Here is a 23,653-nt window from a genome sequence, read left to right as displayed (position 1 = left end):
AGAGTCTGAGAGGGTCCAGCACACCCGAAAGGCTGGAAGAACGACTGAGAAGGCTGCTGTCACTAGGATTCTCCATAAAACAAGGCCGGCCTGTGGCCACACTGCAGAACCAGCGAGAGAAGGGGGAGGCGAGGAAGGTGGGGATCCAGGAAGACTGCATCCCTCTCCAACCTCTCTCCGGAGATGCAGCGACTCCTTTTGTGGTTCCAGCTGTCTAAGAACTTCAAGTCCAGGATTTTGGCTTGAATAGAGAATCATTTCTCACGAAACGCATCTAAGTATCAATTCTTTTTCTTGCTTCCAGCATATGTTTAAGAGCTTAGATCTGAAGTCCAGGATTTCGGCTTGAAAGGAGAAGCATTTCTCATGAAGCCTACTTATGTTAAATGTGAGATCAACTCTCGAGAGACTGACTTCTGACCAAGCGATTCATACATCTTTTCTGAAATTACATATCATTACAAGAACTAAAACTCCTGAACGGATTTCTGAATTACAACTTAACTGCTGAAACATAAATAGCAATGCCTCTTCCCCGGCACACGTAACAAGCAGAAGACCAGTTAAGTAACTCTCTCTACCTGGAATTCAAGAGTCACGATGACACTAGGGAGGAAACTTATTGTGAAAGCACCTCCATAGAAGCAGGTAAGCAACCTGTACAGGTTGAAGGTGAAACACTGTGCTTCATACACACGGGAGGTGGGGCACGGCCGTCCCTCCTGACTAAGCACCAGAGAGACGAGAGAACTGGGGGCCCTTCTGTCCTTCACGTAGGGCTACTCAAACACAGTGGATCTGCACTTGAAACTTATAAAGGATGCAGAGATTAAATTCTTCGTGGCAGTGTGGACTCTCTCTATTTCTGAGATTAGAAAACCATCAAGTTAAAAAATAAAAACGGGGAATTCCCTAGCGGTCCAGTGGTTAGAATTCCGCGTGCTTTCACTGCCGAGGGCGCAGGTTCAATCCCTGGTCAGGGAACTAAGATTCCTCAAGCCATGCGGCGCGGCCAAAAAAAAGAAAAAAAAAAAGAAAGAATTAGAACAGAGGTGAAGCAGCAGACTATCCTGACGGAAGCGAAGAGGTGTGGTGACCAGGAGGCGGCCTTCCTGTAACAGAGTCTCAGGTGGTTTTCCAAGGGGTCCCTCCCGCAGAGAACCTCCTCCGCCAGGCCGGCCACTGCTTGGGGAGGGGCAGGCCCAGCGCAGGTGGGGCGGGGGCACAGCACTCACGCAGCGTGTTTCTGGTGCAGAGGCGTCTTATCCCGGTGCAGTGGTGTGGTGACCACCACCTTCTGGCTGCACACGGGGGTGGACGTCAGCGAGGGGCCCTCCAGCTCTAGTGTGTCCTGTTTGTTCCAGAAGTTCAGAAACTGCCAGGAAGACAAAGGAAACAAGACAAGGTGATGACCTAAGAGCCCACCGGCAGGCGCCAGAGAGCAAAGGCCAGGACAGATGGGCAGGGACCCATTGAGCAGGTCCATGTAGACCCCAGGCTGGGCATCACGCAATCCTCGCTTTGCCAGGATGATGGGAGGTCCATCTCCCACCCCCACGTGCTGCTGACAGTGTACTTAAGGCAAAGGAAACTGACCGAGAGCAGCTCCTTTTCAGAAGAAAAAAGAAAGTAGCTCTTAAATGAACTGCGACAGACGGATCAGTGATGATTGAGATGGTGACATCAACACTTAGACACACCCTCTCACACCAGAGCTGAGCACCGCACACTGAGAATTTCACATAGTTTTCACAGATCCTCTGAAATGTAAAGATTACGATCCCCCTTTACAGACAAGAGAGGTTTGGATTCTTGCGCTGAGTGCTAGAGGTAGAGGCGGGACTCAAATCCAGACCTGAAGCTCCACCCTCACCCCTCTGCCCTGAAGGTGCCCTTGGCAGCTCAGGGCCACCTGCAGCCCTCAGGCCCACTGCCCTCTGCAGGGTCCCTGGGCAGGGCAGCTGCACCCCGTCACCCTGGGCTGCTCTCTGGGCAGCTCCAGCCCTGCTGTCTTCCTTCTCCAGCCAGCAGCCCTCACAGGGGACCTGCTATGGGCTAAACTGTGTTCTCCCCAAATTCACATGTTTACACCGTCACTCCCAGTACCTCAGACTGTGACTGTATTTGGAGATGGGCCTGTAAAGAGGTGATTATGGTAAAATGAGGCCACATGGGTGGGCCCTGATCCAATGACTGGTGTCCTCAGAAGAAGTTTACAAAAGAAGAGATTATAAGAGAAAAGAGATTAGGACACAGACACTGAAGGAAGACCGCCTGAAGACACAGAGAGGAGACTACCACCTAGAAGCCAGAGACCTCAGAGGAAACCAATCCTGCTCGCACCCTCTCGGACTTCTAGACTCCAGAACTAAGAAAATGAGTCCTTTGTTCCAGTCCCCCTGTGTGCAGCTCTTTGTCACGGCAGCCCGAGTGAACTAACACAGGGCACCTTGCAGAAACACCACCAAACATCCCGATACAAAGGCCTGGCCTCAGTCCCTCTACAGCAGAGAGGGTGGCCTCTGGAAACAGGCCACCACTGGGCCTCATTCTCTCACGTCCCCACAGGAGGGAGGAGACCCTTGAGACCCAAAGCCTCTGCCCCCCCTCTTGCCCCACCCCTCCAGTCTATCCCCCACCCACAGCCCCCAGCACAGTGCATACCCCCTAGCTGTACCCAGGACCCTCCGAGGCCCCAGCCCCCATCCCTCAACCCTCCTCCTGTCCCCATCAGTCCTCCTGCCCCCAATCCATGAGTCCTAGCTCTGGACTTCACACCATACTCTGCTCTCCCCTTGACTCCAAGCCTTTATTCAAGCCGATCAATCGGTCAACAAACCCCACCTGAGACACCACTCTCTGAGTGCCTCCCTCACCTCTAGGAAAGACAGGGCCCCCCAGGCTCCCCCCAACACTGTGTCTATTACAAACAGAGCCTGGGAAGCAGTACTCAACACAACAAGCTCTCAGCGACTCAATAACTGCTCCTCCCACAGCCCTTTCCTCAGGACATTGTGACCACCAAGTCCCCCACCCCAGCCATCCTCTCACCCCAGCCATCCTCTCCATGGGCAGGGCTGTCATCAGCCCCTTCGCTCCCCAGGGCTGGCAAATCTGCTATAAAATCGGTGCTCAGTAAACTCACTCTTTTAACACACACCGAGTCCTCTTCCCTTCTTGGTCCGTTTATCACCCTCTGCCCCCAGCTCCAGCAATACCCCTGCTCATAGAAGCTTGCCTGGCCGACACCCTTCCCCGACTAGATGCACCCGAAGTACCATAAGCCGCCTTTTTCACTCCATTCAGCACGTTTATTTGGGTCCTTTTTTATTAACTGGTCTTCCCATCAGCACGGACGCTTCATGAGGGCAGGGCCAGGCCTGTTTCTGCCCTCCAGGGTCCTCAGCACTGGGCACAGGGCGGCTGTCACCCGCGCCCAGAGAACAGTCGGGGTGGGGTCCACGCACCTGGGAGGGCGAGAAGGGCAGCGTCTTGACGGGCGTGCTCTTCGGGGTGAGGCTGTTGCAGGAGTCCAGGAAGGACAGGTTGGCGCTGTTCTCCGTGACAGGTGACAGGGCGACTCGCCTCTTCTTCTGCCGCTTGAGAACCGAGGGCGGTGTGCTGATGCCCGAGCCCCCCACATCAGTGCTGGGGGAGATGGGGATCAGCTCGCCCCGGCTGCTCCGGCTCAGGTCCGAGATGGTGTGGCCATCCAGGCGGTACTCGGTCACGCTGGGCACAGCGGCGGCAGGCTGACGGGTTGGCGGGGCCTGCTGCTGCTGCTGCGATGGATGGGGCTGCACCGGACTGCCGCCAATGCTGCCCTCTGCGGATGGCTCCTCGGGGAGGTCAAACTTACTCAGGTCACACCAAGCATCGGGGTCCTGCCCAGAGAGGGGGTTTAGGAATAACTGCAACGGCCCTGCTTTTCTACCGGTTGACATACCACAGCACTCATTCGTTAAAGGAAAATACACAAGCATCAAGCATGATCCTACAGGGACTTCTCTGGTGGTCCAGTGGTTAAGACTCCACGCTTCCACTGCATGGGGCACAGGTTTGTTTCCTCGTCAGGGAACTAAGATCCCGCAAGCCGCGTGGCCCAGACAAAAAAAAAAAGGATGATCCCACAGCCCAGAAACCATCACCCTTAACATTGTCTTGCTTTTCCTCAGATTCTTCTAAGTCTTTGTATCTGTATTTGGAAACATAACTGAAGTCATATCGTGGCTATGGCTGCTTGCTGTTATTTACAAAAATGTCCTGTGCCTTTTTAAGATACACAAAAAGCACAAAGAAAAATACAAAGAAAACTCACATACCCATCAATAGGCCTAAGAAATAAAACCTTATCACTAAAGCTCCAGGTCCACCTGGCACATCCTCTGCCTGCATGCAGGAAATCACTGCCTGAATTTAGTATTTACCATCTTTATGCATTTGTTTATCAATTACCACTTACATGTGACCCTAAATATTTAGTATTTTTCAATGTTTCTAACTTTAGTACAAATCATTTCTATTTAACTTCTTTTTTCCATTTAAAGTTTCGGTAAAGCTGGAATAATGACTGCACCTCATTCTATTACCTATGAGTTTAATATTTACTATCAATATTAGTTGTTATTATAGTGAAAAAAAGTCAACTTTTAACAATTTTAAGGGCTGTAAAATATACCATCATTTGAACATGTTACATAATTATCCCCTTTCTATAGGACATTAGATTTTCCCCCCTAATTCTTAAACATTAAAAATAGCATCTTTATGAACATCTTGGATGTAAATCTTCTCCTGCGTTTGTAGCTATTTCCTTCACAGAGAACTGGAAGTGAGGCTTTGGGCCCAAGGCCGTGAGCAGGTTGAAGGGTCTTGATTTACCAGCCTCGTACCCAGAGCGCACCACTGGACTCCATGACCCTGTCAATCGCAGCGCCTCCTTGGGTGCTTCACCTACACTGTTTCCAACCCCACAGCCACCCTGCTAGAGAAGCATTACTTACCCCTCTCATACTGAGGAAGCCAGGTCAGAGAGGGTGTGATCGGCCTGAAGTCACTAAGTTTCCAAGAGCAATTCTAAGAGGCACGCCCAGGTCTTTCTGCCTTTGCCCAGTAAATTACAATCCAGCCCAAGGGCTTCTGGATACAGAAGTTTCCACTGGTCCCTGGAGGTCTGGCCCTGAATGGACCAAGACCCTAGTGGTGATTTCTATTTCTGGTCCTTGGAGCTCACAGAAGCCTGGCAAGTTCATTGCTAAGGGTGGAGGCCAGCTCAGAGCTGTGCCGTCTCCAGGCATTCCTCCCAGCAGCCAACCCCAACCTCGGAGAGGCCCCGGAATGGATGGCATCTAACAGACCAGAGCATATGCTACAAGGACTGCCCGGAGAGACAGACGGCAGTGTTTCTGCAACTACTATCACTCCCCATCAGTCGCTGAAGGTCATCGTGGAGAGCTCGAGCTCGGCACTCACCAGCTGTGTGACACTGGACAAGCCTCCCAACCTCTCTGAGCTTGAGCTGAGTCCACCACCCACTTCACCGGCACCAGCAGTGCAGAGTGGGCCCACTCTCATCTCAACCCTTCCTCAGAGCCCAAAGGAGTGACAGCCCACGGTGGCCCTGGGGCTATTTGCTGAACAGACTGACACATGCATCGCTACTCTGAAATCCCTTGTAGTGAAGGGGACACCACGGTCCCAGCCACTAGGGGCAAGAGGTGAGACCCAGAGCCAGAGGGTCTGAGCAGACAGCCCACCTGAGACCCACCCCACCATCCAAATGCTCATTGGGCAGGACAGTGGAGCACAGCATGATGGTTAAGACCTTACTTGCTGTGTGACCTTTGACCTTTGGGTACACTTACTTGATCTCTCTGAGCCTCAGTCTCATCTGCAAAACACAGAATGGACACCCCTCACAGGATACCATGTGGACTATATGTTAAGCCCACAGCCTGGTATTTAGCAAACGCTCAATAAACAACGTCAATATTCTCAGCCAATAGGAGGAAGCCCAAGTGGGAAGGTGAGTATGGGCGCTGCCCACTGAACCCCTCTACCCCTGGTCACCGGCCTCTTGCCCACCACCTCCTAAAACCCACTTCACACCACAGGCCTGGCTGATAGACCTGGGAGGTCACACCAAGAAGTACACCCCCGACCAGGGTGCCTTCCCCAAAGGGGCACAATCCACAGCCAGTGCAGCCCCAGGGGCGGCTGTACCTGAGTAATCAGGACCCACTCACCACTGCAGCCCCAAACCCTGGCCCTTCCCAGGGTCCTCTCCAGGGACACCCAACCACCTGTGCTGCCACAAACACCAGTACCCACCCGGGCTGTGTTATCGCTTCAAACACCCTCCCCCGTCAGCCCTGAGGACTCTGTCATATGGCTTCCACCGCGAGCCCTCCCAGCCCACCCTGCGCTGTACAGGTGAGGCAGGAGCTCCCAGAGGGCAGGCGCTGCACAGCCACTATCTTGGCGTCACCAGGCCCTGGTGCTGGGCTGGGCACTCGGCACCAGCTGAACCACATCAGCGAGACAACGAAGGGACGGAAGGACGGACGCCTACGGAGAGAAAGCGCTCCCTGCTGGGGGTGCTCGGGGCCCACTGTGAAGCGCCGTGACCAACATTACCGACTCGATCAAGTCCAGGGCTTCAGAGAGGCTGGAGCCCACGGCAGGGATGAGGAGGTTTGCGGCCTCCACCACCCACTTGTAGGGCAGGCTGGTTTCCGGCGAGGAGCTCTCCTGGTCTTCACGCTTGGGGAAGTCCTCCAGCGGCTCCGGCGTCCGCACTGCGTCCAGCTCCGTGGGGACAGGCTCCTGCTCCTGGGAGGGGGCAGCCGCCGTGGCCTCCTCCTCACTGCTCTCCTCTTCCTTCAGGGCAGGGAACGCCGGGGGCCAGCCGGTCACGAGACTTCCCTGGTGGGCACAGGGCACGCGGTTTGGATTTTTTGTTATGAGATATAAACTATGCCGTATTCCAGCTAACAGTGCACAACCCGAATCTAATGATAAGGAAACTCAAGTGAACCCAAATTGAGAGACAGTCTATAACATAACTAGCCCTACCTTACGCTTCAAAAACATCAGTATCGTGAAAGGCTAGGAAAGGCTGATGAACTATTCCAGATAAAATTAGACGAAAGACATATGACAACGAAACAGTGTCTAAACCTAGACTGGATCGTGGGCAGGAAAAAGTGGAATCTAGACGGTAGATTAGTCAAAAGTCCCACACCAATGTTAAACTCCAAGTGCGTACTGTCATCACACAGGTGAATGTCCTTATTTTGAGCAAACACACACTCAAGTATTAAGAAATAAAAGGCACAATGTATGGAATCAACTCTCAAATAACTCGGGTTAAAAAAATACGCATATTGGAACTTCCCTGGTGGTCCAATGGCTAAGACTCCATGCTTTCACTGCAGGGAGCCTGGATCCACATGGCCATAGCCATTAAGTAAATAATCAACTACAGGGTCTTTAAAAAAAATAAATGTACATAGAGAAAGATAAAGCAAATCTGACAAATGTTAAAAATTAACGAACCCAGTAAAGGATATAGGCAAGCAGTCTTCTTGCAACTTTTCTGTATACTTAATATTATTTCAAAATGAAAGTTTGAAAAAGGAGTGGAGACTAATTTTGTGACAGAAAAGAAATAAAAGAAAAAGAGGTAGATCGTTACGGCAATCGCTCTCCTGGCAGAACCTCGGAAACAAGCTTGACTCGTTGACCTGACAGCCCCCGAGGAGCCTTGAAAACAGCACAGGTGATTAACACAGGCCTGGTCGAGAGCGAGAAGCGGGGTCTGGTGTTAATGGGGGGAAAACGTGGGCTCTGGATGCAGACAGAGCTTTGCCATTTCCCAGCTCGGGCAAGCTTGTGATGAGGGTCAGTTTCCTCGCCTATAAAATGAGGACACTGAGGCTTACTGAGCAGGGAGGGCGCACAGATCAACAACTGTGTGAAAACCTTTCAACCTAATTAGTAGCTATTGTTACCACTGCTGTCAAGCGAACAGAATGGAAATGGTTTGTGATATAAGCAAAGGAAGAAAAGGAGATAAGAGCAGATTGGGTTAAAAACTTATAACTGCTATAACTGGAGCGGAAGAATGCTATGAATACTATTTAAAAGCTACCAACATGTGATTCCCACTTCAGAAAACAGCCACTTTGAAAAGTCTGGCAATTTCTAATCAAGTTCAGTACTTATCATTTATAATTGCAAGCACTGACTAGTGAGGTAGTCCCATACACACAGAACACGTAAACATTTTCTGGCAAGCAATCTAGCAAAATGTATTAACGTCTATTTTGTTTTTGTCTTTGGGGGGCGGGGGGCCATGCCACACGGCATGGGGGAATCTTAGTGCCCTGATCAGGGAATCGAACCCAGGCCCCCTGCACTGGAAGCGGGAATCTTAACCACTGGCCCACCAGGGAAGTCCCTTATAGTTTCTAAAGAATGTATCTATCTACCTCTAGGAATTTCCCAAGAGACAACTGAGCAAATGAGCAGTGATCTAGCTACAAGGACAACCATTAAAGTTTTGTTTCTAACAACAAAAAGTCAGGTGTAACCTTAATTAAATAAATTACCAGCACAACAGAACCATTAAAATGACAGTGGAGAGGAGTGGGTGAGGCTGAAACCCACAGTGTAACCAGACCTGTGTGCTCAGGATCAAGGTCCGGAGCTCCCCCTGGCCCAGCAGGGCCAGCCTCCCAGACACAAAGCACCAGGGGGGTGAAAACAGAGTCAAGGAAATGACTTTCAGCCAAGGAGGATTTTCAGAGACTACTGTCCACTCTGCCCTATCCTGAAAGACGACTTCTCCGTGTTTGCTGACGCACATTGTTTCTCTCTGGGGCACGGATCCTTTTTATTTAATCAGAAGTAAAAGCCTGGAAAATATATTACTTAGGCATACAAGAAACTGAGAAGTGAATTCCTCTGGTCAGGGGACCCATGGGGAATCCAGACAGGAGGGAGAAGTCCTTTTACGTTTCACTTCACAGCTTTTTCAACTGTTACCGCATAGATGCTCTCATATCTGGGAAGCAAGGAATAGTCTCTGAAGCTGAAAAATCCAGAAAGAGAGGCAAAAACATGATATAACGCTCCAGCAGGGTGTTGCAGAACTGGAGCAGTGAACAGTTATAATCTGGCCAGCAGGAAAAGGAAAGGTGGAGCATTAAAAAGAACTATTCAATAGTTCACGATTACAGAAAAGATGGGAAAACAGTGTACAGGAAGCGTGTCACCTGCCATGTACCCAGCAACGTCCTATCTTCATACTCTGACACATGTGCCTCAAATCTTTATTTTTTAAGAATAAATCATATGAGATAGTTCAAGAATAACCATAAACACCCGAAACTACCATAATATTGTAAATCAATTATACTTCAATTTAAAAAAAAAGTATGCTCTGGAGTGTAGGATGGGAGATGCTAACAATTGTAAATGTAACACCATATGACTTCATTTATATGACTTTCTAGAAAATTATAGAGACAGAAAACAGATGAAGGGTGCCAGGGACTAAGGATGGGAGAAGGGCTGAAAGAATATGGGGGGTGATGGAGAGGTTGTGTGTTGACTGTGGTGGTGGCCACAGGACTGTTTAAAGCTGTCATGACTCAGACCTGCACACGAAACAGTGAATTTTACTGTATGTGCTTGTACCTCAACAAATCTGATTTTGTTTAGAATTGCGTATGTGCTTTTAGTATGAAAAGACTGGAAAGAGCAACGGGTAGGAAGGAAGCTGTTGAGGACAGAAGGAGGCTGAGGACCTCCCCACCTGACCCTTCTTCACCTGGCATCGGCTCTGGCATCCTGCATCTGTGGACAGATGAGCACTAAGCACGGGCACAAGTGACACAGGGAAAGGCCCTCGTGAGAGATGTGAGGCCACAGTGAGAACCTCTTGTAGGATTAAGGAACAGGTGAAAAAGGAGGAATAGGTTTTGGTGAGACGGCATCGGACACACATGAAAACAAACCAACTAACCCAAGCCCAGTGGCCAAGCTGCCTGACATCCCCGCCCCACTCACCTGGCCTTCTGAGGCCGGGGCACTCTGGCAGCCGTCCTTGTCCTCCAGCTCCAGCAGCAAGTACATGGGGGGCTTGCTGTCTCTGGACTCACTCAGGAAGCCTCCCGTGTCCACCTTCCTCTTGATAGTGGAGTTCCAGTGATTCTTCACAGCATTGTCTGTCCTACAGGGGCCAACCGGGGATCTTTGACCCCAGCACTGGGGCCCGCGCGCCACCGGGCGCGTCACTAGCCTCCCTGAGCTGAGCTCCCGCTTCTGTAAATGAGGGTTTGACCTGAGGAGTTCTAAGGGCTCTCAGCTCTAAGATGAAGTCTGACATGCTTGCAGCCTGTAACGATTTACGGAGTATTTCCACACACCTCTGAGAAATAAGCAAAGGTCTTATTCAGGCTACAGGGTAAAATCCTAACACTGAAACATTCTGGGAACTCTCACTCCCTTTCCCACTCACTCTGCATTTGTAGAAACCGTAAGCAAGCTGCTGGCCGCTGGCCCCTGTCCTGAGGCTCACAAACCCTGATCTCGTCCCACAGACAGAAAATGGCCAAAGGGGGCACAGAGGACCCACTACTGGCCACTCTGAGCCTTGGCTGTTTTATCTGGAGAATCAAAAGACTATTCACTCTCCATCACTTGCTGAAGATTAAAGCGGAAACATATATGGTGTAAGTCAGGGTAGTACACGACACTCCAGAAGCAGAAAGTAGCACAGTGGTACAGGAGTCAGGGAAGCATGGAGGGAGAGAAGCAGACAGGTACCGCAGGACAGAGTAACAGAGTAGTAGGAGCAGACAGCAGTAGGAAGCACAAAGAAGCACGAAACTACAGAAGCACACAGCAGCGTCACAGTGTAGCACGGGGGGCTCAGCAGTGTCAGAGCCCAGACACCTACAGCAGTTCAGAAGTGCAGACACACAGAGGCGCTGCCTTCTTTGGGTTTCCGAGCAGAGTGCTTTTCCCTTGAACCGTGAACAGAGAATAGCGGCTTGACGGAGCCACCAGTCTAAGAGGAGGGTCTGGATCTCTGTTCATTCCCACTGCGGGCTGTCAGGACACAGTGCTGACTGGGCAGGGGTCAGGGCACGGTGGGGAGGTGGCCAGGGACTGATCACAGTTGGAAAGGACAGAGAAACCTTCCCTGAGGAAATAATGTCCCCACTGAGAACCAAAGGGTGAGAGCGTGTTGGCTACATGATGGGCACAAGTTAGAGGGCATCCAAGCTGCCAGGAGCACAGGGCATTGGTTCTCAGAAAAGAGCTCTCCCCTGTCTAAGGAAGAGAGGAGGTCGGAGCAGCTAAGGCCCCACAGATGAGCAAGGGTGACGGCAGATCAAGGCGAGGCTGGTGGCATCAGCCAGGCCAGGCTGGCCACATGGGAAAGAGGCTCGAGTCCTCAACCCAAGTGTTATAAGAAGTGCCAAAAGGATAACACACTCCGGTTTGAGTTTTGGCAACAGATGATTCCAGACTCCAGGGGAAAGAGACCATCTGGCATTTTATTTCCTCTCCTTCCCAGGACCGCAATGCCATGGCAAAGAAAGGAAACAAAATAAGGTAAAAATGCACACAGACGAAGAGAGCAGGGTAGAAGATAGTGTGGTGAGTAAGTGATTTTTTATAAGTTTCCAGAAGATGCAAAGCAGTTACGGGAGCAGTGAGCAACTTAGGAGACTGAGAGTTGACCCTGGAGCAGGATTCTAGCAAGCATGGAGCCAAGTCTTCCTAATGCTCCCTGTAGAACACCAAGAGGCCCAGGGCTTGGAGGGGCCAGACCCGGTGAAGAGTAGGGTGAAAACGGGCAGTGGTTCGGACGTCCAGATCCTGGCCCTGACCTCACAGGCATGAGGAAAGAGGTTTATTCTCTAAAACAATACCAGGCCACCCCGGCCACAGCAGAGGGCGGAGATGGCACAGAGCCGAAAGCGGGACCAGATGAGAGTCTGCAGAGTGAACGGGAGGCCCCCAGGCCCGCCTCCCTTCCCTGTTCCAGACTCCCTGCAGCTGGGTCCCCCCCTGCCCCCCCTCCCCTATCCCCTCCCAGCCCGGCAAGAATCTGAAGGACTCGTTCGCTTCTGGGAAAAGTGAACAACTCCAGAGAAATGGGACCAGGCCTTGCAACTTCCCCACAGAGGCCCTGGCAGGCGGCTCACCTCCCCGGCAGCATCTTGGCGATCTCGGCCCAGCGGTTGCCCAGCACCCTGTGGGCCTCGCAGATGATGCGGTCCTCCTCCTCCGTCCAGCAGGACTTCTTCACTTCGGGGTTGAGGTGGTTGTGCCAGCGCTCGCGGCACTGCTTTCCCAGCCGGCCCTTCAGGTGCTTGGCGATCAGCGTCCACTGCTTCGTGCCGTACTTCTTGACCAGCTCGATGACCTTGGGGGAAAGCTGCTGTGAGGCCAGCGGGACCGGCCCTTTCCCCACCCCAGCACCGACCAGCGGGATGTCACACACCCAAGGTCCAGCTGGACAGACCAGCCAACACCCAGGGCAGCCTCAGTCCCTTGACTCCCGGGGGTGGGTAAAGGCCCACCATGTGGCAGGCACTGTCCTGGGCATTACCTTCTGGTCCTCCTCTTTGGTCCATGGCCCCTTGACAAGGTCTGGATTCAAGACCCTCAGCCACCGGTACTGGCACTGCTGGTCAGTGCGGTTCTGGTAAGAGGACAGGCACCCGTGAGAACTCCTGGGATGGTGGCCCTGGACCCTGGACACACACTGGGCTCAGGGGACACCTCAGCGGGGTTCTGTCTTGTTCCCTGCACCACCACACACTGCCTGCCCACGGGCCGGAACACGCATGGTTTCCCTGTGCTACCAGAGGGCCCAGATGGAACCAGGCAAGCTCAGAACCATGTGGGAAGCCACCACCAGCTGCCCCAACACAAGGGGGCTGCCCCGTCCCAGCCCGCAGGCTACATCAGGGATCCTTGCTTGCTTCTGGGAGGGCAGTATCTCCCTGAAGGTTTCAGATCACATGGAGGAGGGGGAGGTGAGGAGGGTCTGGTGACTTGGTCCCTGAACTGCCCGATGAGCCAGGAAACAAGCCGACGGCAGCTCCTGCCACATCCCCTCCCTGCCAGACGCCTGCAGTGCTGGGGGTGGGGGACCTGAGGGGGACCCGCATCACCAGGAGCCTCTAGATGCTGGACATGGTGGCACCAGCCAGCTCCGCAGGGGCCTCCCCATGGAGCCTGCTCAAGTATTGTTTCCCCTCAGCTTCAGTCTCACGGTTGAGAAACCGAGCACCAACTCGCTCCTGACTAGCAGGAAGAAAAGCAAATATGTCACTGATCTGATTTCATGATAACGGAGCCCAAGACCCCCAGGCACACGGAGGCTGCTGCATGGAGACGCTTACACCAGGGTGCCTTGGATTCCGGTTTGGGAAGAAAGGGCCTAGGAAGCCTGGAAGGTTGTTTTGTTGGGAGAGCTGGGAGGCACTTGGTAAGGAACCCCCCTTTCTTCTTGACAGAAAGTCTGCCCTGGGCCCACTGTCCTGGGGGAGGGGCCGCAGAGGGGCTGCACTCACGGGAAAGTGGCTGGCCAGGAACTTCCAGTCTTGCTGTCCAAACTGCCTCACCAGGGCCCTCAGCTGCTCATCCTGCCAAAGCCGGAAAGACAGAGGGCTCAGCTACACGTGTGCAGAAAACAGCTGCTCTTGACGGAGCCCTCCCCAAAGGAAACAGCCTCACTCATCCACTCAGTCATGAAATGATCACCTACTACACACCAGGCACGCCAGGCATAGCAGCGGGCAGCATCGGAGCTGCCCAACCTTATGGGACTTAAAAAGTCTAGAGGGAAGCAGATGTTAATCAAAGGCTCCTGCAAACAAAAGGAAAGGTGCTGTGGGGTACGGAGAGGTCGATGGTGAGGCCTATTTGGGGGGATCCAAGGGACAGGCTCCAAGGAAGTCCAGTGAGGCTAGAATGCAGGAAGCAAGCAAGAGGGATGCAAGAGGATTCTGGGGGGGACGGCAGGGGCCAGACCACATGCAGGGCTGATTCGGGCCTCTGCGTCATGCAAAGCCACTGATGCACTGAAGCAGTGGGTGGTCACGGTTCAATGTGCTTGTTATGAACTTCACTTTGGCAGCTGCAGGAAAAGGGGCTACAGGTGGGCAGAATGAACGAGAGGAGGCCATTACAGGCACCTGGGCCAGAGACGACAGTGACCCAGCACTGGAGATGGGGGACATGGGCAGAATCGAGAGCAGTCAGAAGGGAAGGAAAACAGTACCTGTTAAAACGTTCTCCTGAATATAAACTACTGATTTACGCAACAACACGAAATCACAGTATCATTGTGATGAGGGAAAGAAGCCAGACATAAAGAGTATACATTGCACGATTCTGTGCTTAAGAACTTCTAAAAAATGTAAGCTAAGCTATAGGGACAAAAAGATAGTCAGTGGTCTCTGAGGTCAGGGGTGGTGGTAGAGAGAAATGGACAGCAAAGGGAGCAAGAAATGCCTGGGGTGATGGAAGCGCTCTACGATGACGATGCTGGGAGTTTCATGGTAGCAGCACGTCCACTGAAACTCACTGAATTGTACTTTAATGGTTGTAGTTGATTGTATGTAAAGTATTCTTCCATCGAATCAATTTTTTAATATCTTATATATATAAAGGAAATGTAGGAAATTCCCTGGCGGTCCGGTGGTTAGAATTCCACGCTTTCACTGCCAAGGGCCTGGGTTCAATCAAAAAAAAAGAAAAAGAAGAACATGTAGTATACCCATACAGTAGAATATTATTCAGCCTTATAACAGAAGGAAATTCTGTTGCAAGATACAACGTGGATGACCCTTGAAGACATTATGCTAAGCGAAATAAGCCAGACACAAAAGGACAGTGTACGAGTCCACTCTTGTGAAGAATCTAAAGCAGTCAAAATCATAGAAACAGAAAGTAGACAAAGGTGGTTGCCAAGGGCTAGGAGGAGGAGAGGGGGGAATTAAGTGTTTAATGATTCAGTTTTGCACGATGACAAAGCTCTAGAGACCTGCTGCACGGTGAGAATATACTTCACATACTGAACTGTACACTTAAAAATAGTTACGATGGTACATTTAACGTTAGGTGTTTTTACACTCTCTCTCTCTCTCTCTCTCTTTTTCTCTCTCTCTCTTTTTCTCTCTCTCCTGGACAGAAAAAAAGGCCACCAGAGAAATCCAGACCCTCAGTTGCAGCTTGGCCACAGCCCAGCATCGGCTGGACGAAGTCCCCATAAATCCTGTAGCTGAGCCAGCCCACACCCACAAAGCCAGCCCCAGACACCCTGCCCTCCCCTGCCGCCTGCCCGACCTGGCCAGGCCAACCCCTGCCTTCTGCCCATGTCCCCTGTGTCTGTATCCAGCACCACCATCCTCCCCGACGACTGCGGGGTACACTTTCGTCTCCAGCTCCTGCCGGACCCCATGGGCCCCCTCCACCTGTCCACTCCTGCCTGCACTGTCCTCGTCCCTCTGCAGCCATCTTCTCCCACCTGCCCAGCACAGCACCCTCTCCACCTCCCTCAGCCTCAGGCTGCCCCCAAATCCCTTACCCACCCTACACACAGCAGACTAGCTCCCTGGAGCCCAGCTGTGGTCATGTCCCGTATCTGCTTCAAAAACCTTCAATGGCTTCACCTTGCCAGCTGAACAAGCCTACATCTCTGAGTCCGAAATCCAAGGCCTTCCGGGATTGGACCCCATTCGATCTTTCCATCTTAATCAACCACGCTTCCTCTTTAAGGACCCTTCGCTCCAGCCAAACGGGGGCTCCTCTGGCTTTTCTCCACCTGTAACCCATTTCCTATTGACTTACCCACCATTTTGCACAACTGACTGCTGAATTTCCAAATCGTTACCCCACGAAACTGTTCTTAACTTCTCAGACAACAGTAAGCTCAACTTCTAAAAGCATTCTGGGGAATTCCCAGGTGGTCCAGCGGTTAGGACTCTGCGCTTTCATTGCTGAGGGTGCGAGTTATAATCCCTGGTCGCGGAACTAAGATCCCACAAGCCTCTAGGCCAAAAAAAAAAAGAGAGAGAGAAAGAGAAGGAAAAAGAAAAAAAAGGCATTTCGACAATTACAGGTGCCTTCTACATGTAGGAGGCTTAGTATAAGACGGAGAGACACCACAGTGAGCACAAAAGACACCAGTCTTGGGACTTCCCTGGTGGACAGTGGTTTTGAGTACCACCGCCCATGCAGGGGACATGGGTTTGAGCCCTGGTCCGGGAAGATCCCACATGCCGTGGAGCAACTAAGCCCGTGTACCACAACTACTGAGCCTGTGCTCTAGAGTCCACGAGCCACAACTACTGAGCCCACATGCCACAACTACTGAAGCCCATGCACCTAGAGCCAGTGCTCCACAACAAAAGAAGCCACTGCAATGAGAAGCCTGCACACCACAACGAAGAGCAGGCCCCGCTCACAGCAACTAGAGAAAGCCCGTGTGCAGCAATGAAGACCCAACGCAGCCAAAAGTAACTAAAATAATAATAATAAAAAAAATAGACGCTGGTCTTGCCAGCATCATCATGGCCACAGCATGTCCACGGGCCTGGGCATGGTCCAGGCAGAGAGATGCTCTGGGGTAGGGACCCCATCTTGCTTGTTCTTCTAAGCCTGCAAGAGTGGAATATAGTCCCTGGTCCACAGTGGGATGAACAGAAAAGGCTGGTTTAGCACTCCTCTGAAGAAACATCTTTTATGATTTAAGAGTGTTTCACAACTCAAACAGTAAGGGGGGGAAAAAAAAAGACTTAAAACTAAACATATACAGGAAAATAGAGGTAGAATAAAAAGATAAGGCCAGTAGGAGTCTAAATTGGTACAACCAAGTCAGAAAACAACCTGACAGTTTCTAAACTAAACATATACATACACCATGAGTGTACCTAAGTATCCTCTCTAGATGAATGAAAACATAATCCTCAAAAACACTTAGGCAAGAATTTTCACAGCCGCTCTATCCACAATAGCCAAAAACTAGAAACAGCCCAAATGCCCATCAACAAGGGAAACATACTATGGTCTATCCATACAATGGAATACTATTGAGGAAGAAAAAATGAACAAATTACTGAATCATGCAACATTATGCTGAACAAAAGAAGCCAGATAGAAAAGAGCAGGGCTGTATGATTTCAACTGTAGGACATTCGAGAACAGGCAAAATGATCAAACAGAGAGACACTGGATGGGCGACTGCCTGGAGCCAGGAACGATGGACCACAAAGGGAACTTCCGGGGACAATCAAGGTGGTGCTTATGTGAGTAATACCCACTTATCAAAACTGTTGGAACTGTTCACTTTAAAAAGGTCATTTGACTGTATATAAATTTTACTTCATAAACTTGATTAAAGAATAAAATCACTTCAGAGCTTGCTATCACAGACAAAATACAATGATTTTTTTTAAATGATAATAAAGAGGGGGTTTGCAGATTTGGCTAAACCTCCCAGCAGTTAAAGGACAAGAAGCACAATTAAAGTCCACGATGCAGAACACACCAGCTTTCAAGAGACACAACAGCAACTGCTGGCCCCAAGGTCTGAGAGATGCATCCCCCTAAGAGTCCTCAATACTGAGAGTACCCAGGAATGCTCTGAGAAGAATCATCAGGGAGAACCAGAGTGCCTATCTGCTTCTTGTTTTTTTGTTTTTTGGCCGCACCATGCAGCCTGTGGGATCCTAGTTCCCCCAACCAGTGACTGAACCCAGGCCCTCAGCGCTGGAAGCACGGAGTCCTAAAGCTGGACCGCTAGGGAATTCCCCCATCTGCTTCTTTCATCAGCTCCTCCTCTTCATCATACTGGTCAGGGCATCAGGCAGACACAACCCAGGCTCTGTTCCTGGTCCAGCCTCCCAGCTGCCATCACCTCCACCCCCACAGCTGCCCCTCGGTGTCACTCACCTCTTCGTGGGTCCATTTGACCTTGCACTTGCTGTCTCGCTGCTCCGGCACATCTGAATCTGTGTCCTGGTAGTGCAGCTCATCCAGCTCCTCACTGCAGGGAAAGCAAGCCAAAGGTCAAGGACATGTGTCTCTCCACCTGCTTGCTACATGATGGATGGACAGTGTGGACTGTGGCCATGACCTCTAGGGAAAGGTTTTGGGGACGCAGGCTTTTACTGTAGGTAAAATGTAGGTACTTCCACTCTCCTCTTCTTAAAAACATTTTAATGAAATGGGATTATGGGCTATTTTTTTCTTTACTCTCTCTTTTTTCAAAATTATTTATTTATTTATTTATTTTGGGCTGCATTGGGTCTTTGCTGCTGTGCGCGGGCTTCATCTAGTTGCAGCGAGCTGGGGCTACTCTTCGTTATGGTGCACGGGCTTTCTCATTGCGGTGACTTGTCTTTGTTGCAGAGCACGGGCTCTAGGCGCTCAGGCTCAGTAGTTGTGGCTTGTCGGCTCTAGAGCGCAGGCTCCAGTAGTTGTGGCGCACGGGCTTAGTTGCTCCGCGGCACGTGGGATCTTCCCGGACCAGGGCTCGAACCCGTGTCCCCTGCGTTGGCAGGCGGATTCTTTACCACTGCACCACCAGGGAAGTCCTCTTCACTCTTTCATTTTCAGTTAACACTCTAATGATTTCAAAAGCTACAAGAAAAAAGAAGTTAAGATTTCACCAAGGACTTCCCTGGTGGCGCAGTGGATAAGAATCCACCTGCCAACGCAGGGGACACGGGTTCGAGCCCTGGTCTGGGAAGATCCCACGTGCTGCGGAGCAACTAAGCCCGTGCTCCACAACTACTGGAGCCTGCGCTCTAGAGCCGACAAGCCACAACTACTGAGCCCGCACGCCACAAATGCTTAAGGCTGTGCACCTAGAGCCGGAGCTCCACGACATGAGAAGCCACTGCAAGGAGAAGCCCACGCACAGCAACGAAGAGTATCCACCACTTGCCGCAAGTAGAGAAAGCCCATGTGCAGCAATGAAGACCCATCACAGCCAAACATAAATAAATAAATTTATAAAAGAGAAAAGATTTCACCAAGAATATTATATTCAACACCAGACACCTATTTCAAATTTTCTTTTAAATAACAAAATTTTTCAACTTGCACAGGTATTTTAAGGATTAAAGCTGATGATGTAATGTGGGCTTCCCTGGTGGCGCAGTGGCTGAGGATCCGCCTGCCAATGGAGAGGACACGGGTTCGAGCCCTGGTCCGGGAAGATCCCACATGCCGCAGAGCAACTAAGACCCCGCACCACAACTACTGAGCCCACGTGCTACAACTACTGAAGCCAGCGTGCCTAGAGGCCGTGCTCCGCAACAAGAGAAGCCACCACAATGAGAAGCCCGCGCAACACAACCAAGAGTAGCCCCTGCTCGCTGCAATTAGAGAATGCCATATGCAGCAACAAAGACCCAACACAGCCAAAAAAAAAAAAAAGCTGATGATGTATGTAATCATCAAGCACCAGGATTTTAAGAAATATTGTTTAAGAAAACCATTTAAAATACATTATCTCTCTGGGCTTCCCTGGTGGTGCAGTGGTTGCGAGTCCGCCTGCCGATGCAGGGGACACGGGTTCGTGCCCCGGTCCGGGAAGATCCCACATGCCACGGAGCGGCTGGGCCCGTGAGCTATGGCTGCTGAGCCTGCGCGTCCGGCGCCTGTGCTCCGCAACGGGAGAGGCCACAACAGTGAGAGGCCCGCATACCGCAAAAAAAACAAAAAACAAATATCACTATAAAATACATTATCTCAGTAACTATGTCCATTTTTGCATAGCCCTTCTCAATCCTTGCCTACACACAGGTCTAGTTTATGGAGCTAAAAATCAGAGTACAAGCAGCTTTGAATTCTGGATGCTTTTACTTTCTAACAGGTAATTTTCCAAGTTACTCCATAATCTTCCTATTTATCAGGTTTAACAGTTACAAAAAGGGAGATCATGCTATCTACCCCCAGGCATGTCCGGGGCTCGCAAGAGCACCCTCCCAACTCCATTAGTCACCTCTGTCAGGGACATTCCGAAGTCAGGCATTTCTAAGTGGGGAAAAAAGCCTACACGTCTACATACAAGCAAGGCAAGCACAGGCCTCTCCAAAAGAGGAAGAGGACTTCCTTCTGTGGCCACGCTCCTTTCCCCTTCTCAGCATCTTCCTAATCACACCCACACTCCCCAGAGCACATTGGAAATCCTCCCGTCTCATAACATAAGCCCTTAGGCTGCAACTGCCTGTCTCCTTGACAACCTGGACAGAGGTCAGCTCCACCTCCTATCTGTAGGGCCTTTGGGGGGTAGCATCAAAATGCCTTAAGAAATGTTTGCTCTGGGAATGGCTGGACATAGGAATGAATACACACGCAAAACTGCTGCCTCTTAGTCGATAAGAAACGTTAATATAAGTAAACTTTTTAGAATTAGGAAAGGAAAGCACTGACGGATTTCTAAACCCAGCAATACACCAGTCATAGGAGGAGCTGGAATTCAGCCTTGTCTTGTCATTCCCAACCCAATTCATGGGGTCCTCCACTATCGCAAAGTAGGAGGCAAAAAAACTCTACAAGATGCTAGTAACAGAAGGAAGCTGGCTTTAACATCAACTGCTCCCAGACTCCGTTTTGACAGAAACCACCTTTGGTTCTCTGGCACCCAGCTTCTGACAGAAGCTCAGCAAATGTTCCTTCGAGGAAGAGACTGTTTCTGTGTAACACTCTCTGGTGCTCCAAAATACTCTATTTAATGGGGAGAGCAGCTCAGATGGCTGGGAGAATTCTGTGAGGTAATATACTTCTATCACCAACACGATGATGACTGCCTACTTCACATGCATTCTCATTATCCCCATTTAATAGACGTGAACATTGAGGCTCACAGGGTTATGCCACCTGCCAATTCCACTAAGCCAGGCTCCAACCGGCACCTTCCAGTCCTCATCTCGTAATCCCAGCTGGAAAAGCAGAGGCTAAGTCAGTAGTGGCAACCACATGGAGGTCCAACACACCCTCTCTATGCCCTTTCATGTGCTGGGCTCTGCTCCAGATAGGGTGAGTCAGAAGCTGAGCAGGAAGCAGGGCACTGGTGCAGAGGGGAGTTACAGCGAGTGGCCAAGAATCAAACTGAATGCTGTTCCAGGGTACAGAACTCATCCCTCACCTGGCGGGAGGGGGGGGGGGTCCTCCACTGAGCCCCAGGGAAGCAGCAGAGGACCTGGGCGTTGTCTGGGGCCTTGGTTGTTGCCTGGAGTTAACACTTTCTGAACCAGAAATTCAGGGCCTGACAAGTGCCTGCCCAGAACAACCCTTGGGAATTGGAGCTGCCCTGAGAAATTGTGGCCTGTGGAAGACACACCCTGAGCCTGACCACTGCCCAGGGATCAGATGCTTCCTTGCTCAAAGGAATTCTAGGGAAAGCCAGCAACGATTGCTTCTCAGGTCTATATGCTGGGCCTGAGAAGGCAAACACCATCTGAAGTGGGGTTTGAAGTTATCTGGGCTGCATGAATCCAGGGAGGGAACAGGGCAGAATCCCACTGTCCTCCGTGACTCCCAGACTGGTTGAAGAGCCCAGAGCTCAGGCACCGGGTGCACAGGTCTAAGACACGGACCTGGAGCCCACAGACCTGGTTCTTGGCTTGACTCTGCTACTCATTCTCTGGCGAGTTAAGTAAGATGGAGACCGCAGTTCCTGCCTCCACCCCAGGGGCTGCTGGCACAGAGCGGTCTCGATACACAGCAGTCTCTCTTCCCCTCGCTTTCAACCTCAGCTGCCCCAAACCCCTCATGTGGAACAGGAAGACAGGTCTCCGAAACGAAAACGAGCTGAGGTCCGCAACCCAGGTGGTGAGGGACCAAAAAGTCAACCCCCCCGCTCCTGCATCCTTCCTAGGTCGGGGGAGGGAGCTTGGGGTTCTGTGTTTCCCCGAATGTTAAGAAATGGCCACCAGCAAATCTGAACCCCAAAAGGCTTGAACGACAAGAGTCTCCCAGGCTTTGGCCGCCCGCTCGCCGTGACTTGGAAAATCACTTTCCTTCTCCAGGGGTCGCCTCCCTCCCCGGTAAAGCCCCTTCCAGCTGACACCGCCGTCCCACCCCCACCCCGCAATTAGGCGGGAGACAAAATGACATCATGCAGTGTTTGGCCCGGGTCCCAGGAGACCCGCCCACCCCAGCTCCGAGGCCCAGGGAGCCGAGCGAGGGGACCCCGAGAGACCCCGGCTTCGCGCGCACCCCCCGCGTTTCCCCGCTTCGGGCGACACAGGACACTGCGTTTCCTGAGGACCCCACCCCCGCCCGGCTCAGAAGGGCACGGCGAGGGTGGGGGCAGAGGTCGGGGTTGGGGGGGGAGGTCGGGGAGGGGGATGGGGCCCTTAGCCTCCCGGCTCCTCTCACCCGCGTGTCCGCCGAGACATCCCCCCGGCCCGGGCCGCGCCGCGCTCGCCCGCCCGCCGGCTGAGCCCGGAGCGGGAGCCGGGCCGGGGTCAGGGGGCGGGCTTCTCCGGCCGCTCCGGGCCCCGGGGCCGCGCTGCGAAGCGTCAGCGTGGCCGCAGGTCCCGCAGCTGCTCGCAGGGGCCGCGGTAGCCGCCGGCGCGCACAGAAGCACTTTTCTATCTCCCGCCAAGCGCGTCGGCGCCGCCCGGGCCTGGCGCGCGGGCGGGCTGGCGTGCGCTGGGCGGGGCCAGCGGGCGGGGCGTGCTCGGGGGGCGGGGCCGGAGAGCCGAAGAACACCGCACCTGCGCAGAGCCCTGAAGCCCCAGGGCAGGGAGAGGGCGTGGGTGTGGCTCAGAACAGGCAGCCAGGTGACCGAGGCCTGGCTCGAGCCAAGAGTGCCCGGGGCGGCCCTGGAGGAAAGACTGAGGAAAGGAAGTGAGCCGCAAGGATGGTAGAGTCAGGCCGGGGAAACCACCTGTGCAAAAGGGCCAGCTCTAGTCCAAGCCGCTCCTGCGTCCCTACAGCCCCACCTAGACCGGGGCTGTGCCTTCAAACCATCTCCCTGCTTCCTTTCCAGCCTCGAATTCAATGGCTCCAGCTCCTCAGCTTGACTGCTGGCGGTCAAAAGCGAGCCTCCCAGAATGCAAACCTGATCTTGACTCTCCAGAACTTAAAATCTAGGTCCTCTCCCTCAGGGTAAAATACTCTGTAATCAGGTATTTATAGGATTCTGCCAGATCACCGCCCCAACCCCCAACCCCCCGCCCCCAGCCAAAGAAAACTCGCTAGCCTCCTGGCCTTTACTCGGGCCCAGTACACTTCCCACCCCTCCCACCCGACTAGTTCCTGTTTATCCTTAGAGTCCATGGCCCACAACCTGCTTGTTGAGTTGTGCGTCTCCCCATTTGAACTATGGGCTTGCTAAGGTCCAAGTGGCCCCTCAATTCACAGCAGTATCCCCATGGCCCAGAATTTAACTGTTGCACTGAATTCAGTTTACCACATGCTTAAACTCCTAGAGGCTTAGCAAGGATTTTCCATTTTAAGTTGCCATTTACCAAGTACCTCCTGAGTGTCACCCCACATCCAAGACAGGGTGCTGAAAGGGGGGTAAATGAATTATGAGACAGGAGCCTGGGGAGATGGGCTTAAACCTCAGCCTCTTAGCCCCTGCTTATGCCTCAGACCC

At 52.1% G+C, this 23,653-nt stretch overlaps 1 protein-coding gene across 3 annotated transcripts in view; it reads right to left on the bottom strand.

Annotated features, from left to right (window-relative positions):
* MYBL2 (MYB proto-oncogene like 2) overlaps positions 1-22,693 on the bottom strand; it is a 29,223-nt gene extending 6,530 nt beyond the window's left edge. Inside the window, exons 1-9 of one of the 3 annotated variants that reach the window (XM_007464755.1) lie at positions 22,426-22,693; positions 17,986-18,079; positions 13,602-13,673; positions 12,632-12,724; positions 12,225-12,445; positions 10,075-10,237; positions 6,637-6,924; positions 3,468-3,884; positions 1,236-1,375 (exon numbers count right to left, since the gene is read on the bottom strand). In XM_007464755.1, the coding sequence (XP_007464817.1) occupies positions 1,236-1,375; positions 3,468-3,884; positions 6,637-6,924; positions 10,075-10,237; positions 12,225-12,445; positions 12,632-12,724; positions 13,602-13,673; positions 17,986-18,079; positions 22,426-22,445 (1,508 nt within the window). In that variant the 5' untranslated portion in view covers positions 22,446-22,693. The remainder of the gene's footprint in view (positions 1-1,235; positions 1,376-3,467; positions 3,885-6,636; positions 6,925-10,074; positions 10,238-12,224; positions 12,446-12,631; positions 12,725-13,601; positions 13,674-17,985; positions 18,080-22,425) is intronic. The other 2 variants (XM_007464754.1, XM_007464756.1) reach the window with 2 other exon arrangements.
* Between the last annotated feature and the right edge of the window lie 960 nt (positions 22,694-23,653).

This window comes from Lipotes vexillifer, unplaced genomic scaffold (assembly GCF_000442215.2).
Source record: "Lipotes vexillifer unplaced genomic scaffold, Lipotes_vexillifer_v1.1 scaffold53, whole genome shotgun sequence".
In the NCBI taxonomy this organism is placed as follows: Eukaryota; Metazoa; Chordata; class Mammalia; order Artiodactyla; family Lipotidae; genus Lipotes; species Lipotes vexillifer.
Note: the sequence above shows the minus strand (reverse complement) of the source record. Positions and strands in the feature narration are given on the sequence as shown.